The following is a 3,822-nucleotide window of genomic DNA, read 5'->3' as shown; positions in this document are numbered from 1 at the left end:
CAAGGGTTAGCTTCGCCTTTCTAGGTTAACCTCGCACATGTGCACTGGCCTTCGGCAAAGCAATGGCTTTCTCCACCTCTGCTCAGCTTTTTTTTGCGGGTTATTTTCGGTTCTTGTATCACTTCCATGCTGTTCTATAAATTGGGCAAGCAAGGCTGGGAAAGATTAGGAATTACTGTAGATTGCCAAAAGATTGAAGCAAGTAATTAATCAAATCTCAACGCGGAGGGAGCCCAAATCCCAAAGCAGTTTGGAGCATGTATGAGAAGCTCCGCCCCTCTTGGCGAAACGACCAGGCCTGAGCCTTACCGCGACCTGTAGCGCCGCGGAGCCAGCGCGCAAGGCTTAGTGGGCAGTAGGTGTGTCGGTATGGAGCCTGATGGTACCTATGAGCCGGGCTTCGTGGGTATTCGATTCTGTCAAGAATGGTGAGGCCGGGTAAGCAGGTGCGGGAGGGCCACAGAAATGGCCTCAGGATTGACTATGACCTCCCCTTTTCGCAGTAACAACATGCTGTATCCCAAGGAGGACAAAGAGAACCGCATTCTACTCTACGCGGTGAGTGCGAACACTCCGGCACCCCCGATTTTCTAGCCTCGCCCACCCGTCCCCAACTTGGCCCTGCCCCAAATCCGCTTGGTTCCAATTCCCTGTTTTGCCCTCCGAAATGTTCTGGTCTCGTTTCCCAACTTTTCTGCACATGAACTCCACTTTCCTGTCTTGTCTGTCCCCGAAGTGACCCTCGACACACTCATTACCTAGTTCCTTGTGGGGAAGGCCCATGCCCTCGATTCCATCTCATCTGAGGTCTCACTCGCTCTCTCACAGTGCCGGAACTGTGATTACCAGCAAGAAGCCGACAACAGCTGCATCTACGTCAACAAGATCACGCACGAAGTGGAGTGAGTGGCTTATGGGGAAGCCTGGGGTGGGGGGTTGGCCTGGGAGACAGTGTCGTGACTCTGTTCCCCTCCTACTTCCGTAGCGAACTGACCCAGATCATCGCTGACGTGTCCCAGGACCCCACTCTACCGCGGACCGAAGACCACCCTTGCCAGAAGTGAGCGTGCCCTTGGGATGGAGGAAAGGGAAATTGGATCATCCCCACTGGCGGGGGAGGGAGGGAGGAAGGAAGGGTGCAACAGGTGCTGAATAGTAAAGCTGTCCCTTCAGGTGCGGCCACAAGGAGGCGGTGTTTTTCCAGTCACACAGTGCACGAGCCGAGGTGAGTGGGTAGACAGGGTTCCTGGGCATCTATCTGTCCTGGGCTTGGTCCTCCCTCAGCATTTGGTTGGGTACCCTTCGAACGAATCCCAGGCTCCTAGATTAACCTTTACCAATGTGGAGAGCCCTGTTGTCTGATCTTTTGAGGAGAGGCACTGCTGGGTGGATTTGTACTCTCGTGAGTCTAGAGCTTCCTAACTGTGAGTCTTTTTCTCCAGGATGCCATGCGTCTCTACTACGTGTGCACAGCCCCACACTGTGGTCACCGCTGGACTGAGTGATCACTTTAACCTCTATTCCCTCACGTGTGATAAACGAGCTTATTTCTGTGAGTATGTGTCATGTCTTTATTTGCCTGTCACACATAGGACACCAGGTGACCATGTCAGGCTGTGAGGTGCAGGCTGCGATGCTGCGCATAGGTATCAGGTCGAGAGCTGGTGAAGCCGCAGTCCTCACATACGTGTAGCTTCTCACGGCGCTCGCGATAAGCATAGCTGGCTGGCTGCCCGTGCACCTTGGCAAGATGTGCTTCCAGCGAGCAGCGCTGGGTAAATGCTTTGCCACACGATCCACAGCGGAATGGCCGGATCCCTGCGTGGATGAGGGCAGGATGATCAGGACAGTGGTCTCCAAATTAAAAACTTCCCCACCTTGCTCTTCTCCAGCTCATACTCACTGGTCTTTTCTGCCTGCTACCCTGAAAACTTGAGCCACACCCCTGTGTCCCCAGCCCTTCCACACGCCCCAAGATGTACCTTCTCCTAGTAGTAGTAGTGGAGGGCACAGTGTTCCCTCTCACCCTCTAGTCTGGGATCTGAAGCCTGTGACCAACACTGCTCCTCTCCATTTCATATTCTGCCTCAGGCTGAGCCCTCCTGTGTCTTGGGGCCTTCTTAACTTCCACTTGCTGGGGTTTGTGGGATACCGTATCCCAAGTCTCTTGTTGGCTGTGTCCCTGCCCCATGTACAGAAACACTGGAAAGTCCACATCCCCAAACACTTCCCTAAATTTTATTGCACCTCGCTTGGACCTAGCTGTCCCTTCTTGTTTCTGCCACTGCTCACCTGTGTGTGTCCTCATGTGGCGCTTGAGATCAAAGGCGTCATGGAAGCCCTTGCCACAGCAGTGGCACACGTGGCGGCGTGCTGGGCTGTGACACTTGAGGTGCCGTGTCAGCATGCGCTGCAGTGGGAAAGCTTTGGGGCAGAGTGGACAGCCAAGTGCCCTGGGGCTCCTGGGAGCCATAGTTCCAGTGCCCTGTGGGGGCTGTGGGAAGGATGTGACAGTTAGCCCTTTTGACCTGACACTGCCCACTCCATTATTTCACAAATCAAGGAGGTCTGGGAAGGCTAGAGACTGCTATTAGTGCTCAGATGCCGTTCTCTTCTAAGACCTTCCTGACCATCCCGTTACCTTTACTCTATACTCTTTCATATCCTGCCTCTATACTCTTTCAGTCCTTAGCTTATTCTCTGTACGTCTACTTTTCACTAGTATACATAATTCAGGAAAACATACATATTTGTCTTATTCTGCTAAATACTCCACACCTAGAACAGTGCCTTGCTGTTGATAAAGAATGAAATACCTTTAAGCACAGGTGTGTTGCAGTGGGTGCTTTCCTTCCAGTGCATGCACAGCTAAAACATCCCTTCCACCAAGAGCCCCCCCATTGCACTCTTGTCACCGTATCAGTCTGACAAAGCCATTCACCATCGACTTGTTGGCTTGAATCCTGTTCTTCCCCACTGGGCAAAAGAGCACAGGCGTCAGGACCTGGGGCTTCCTGCCCTGGGGAAGTGGTGCTTGGGGTGAGATCTGTGTGCTCACTGCTAGGAGAGGAAGGGCATTCTGGACACGGACTAATGGAGGGAAAGGCCCTGAGGCAAGAGGTCATGTGCAAAGCCAACTCCAAGAGTAAAAAGACAGGATCAGTCAAGACCGAAAGTGAGCAGCGCTGAAACAGCAGAGTCTTGTGGGCTGTTTGTAGACTCACCACTGCCCAGGAGCCCTCACGGCTGGAAGAATGGTGTACTGCTGCTCCTCCTAGGCTGCTGCAGTCTGAGGAGAGAAGCCAGACCATGATCCTTTGCGTGCCCCCAGGCCCTCACCCCGAGGTGCAGTGAGGAACCCACCTGGGACATAAGCATCTCCCCGGAGCTGGTCAGGCAGGTGGCCCCAGTTGGGTGGCTGTGGACGCCGACTCCTGACCAGGAAGACACGGGGCATGGCCTTCAGGAAGAGTGAGCTGGCTCTAGGCACACACAGACTGCCACTGCCTGCTGTTAGACTCAGCCCTGTACCACAGTCCCTGGTGGGGAGGGAGGAGAGAGCCTCATTCTCCATGCAAATTCTGTGACAAGCTGGGAAGCGGACTTAGTTGATTCCACTTAGCTTTGCTATAAGACCCACCATTCATCCCGTCCTGCCCCAGGTGTCTGAGGATAGCCCTCAGCCTCCAGGGGCCAACATGCACTAGGACCTCCGAAGGAGGGTCAAGCAAGGGCAACAAGAGGGCCTAGACAGCTCTTAGGTGTGGGGAGAGAAACAGACCCCAGGGGCCCTGAGTTTTCTCCACATGGTACTGGCAGGGC

At 54.0% G+C, this 3,822-nt stretch overlaps 2 protein-coding genes across 2 annotated transcripts; one reads left to right on the top strand and one right to left on the bottom strand.

Moving 5' to 3' along the window:
• The first annotated feature begins 369 nt into the window (after positions 1-369).
• On the top strand, positions 370-1,505 carry POLR2I (RNA polymerase II subunit I). Its single transcript, XM_007954868.1, has 6 exons — positions 370-428; positions 504-558; positions 829-902; positions 986-1,060; positions 1,174-1,225; positions 1,443-1,505. Exons 1-6 carry the CDS (start codon positions 370-372, stop codon positions 1,503-1,505), a joined length of 378 nt encoding a protein of 125 aa, XP_007953059.1.
• Positions 1,506-1,609: 104 nt separating this feature from the next.
• OVOL3 (ovo like zinc finger 3) lies at positions 1,610-3,457 on the bottom strand. The gene is made up of 4 exons (XM_042782823.1): positions 3,364-3,457; positions 3,225-3,289; positions 2,293-2,494; positions 1,610-1,818 (listed from the first exon to the last, which is right to left on the bottom strand). The coding sequence occupies exons 1-4, from the start codon at positions 3,455-3,457 to the stop codon at positions 1,610-1,612; spliced, it is 570 nt and encodes a 189-aa protein (XP_042638757.1).
• Between the last annotated feature and the right edge of the window lie 365 nt (positions 3,458-3,822).

Source organism: Orycteropus afer, unplaced genomic scaffold, assembly GCF_000298275.1.
Source record: "Orycteropus afer afer isolate SDZICR_OR568_19922 unplaced genomic scaffold, OryAfe1.0 scaffold00476, whole genome shotgun sequence".
Taxonomy (NCBI): Eukaryota; Metazoa; Chordata; class Mammalia; order Tubulidentata; family Orycteropodidae; genus Orycteropus; species Orycteropus afer.
The sequence above is the reverse complement of the archived record's forward strand: the minus strand, read 5'-3'. Positions and strand labels throughout refer to the sequence as shown.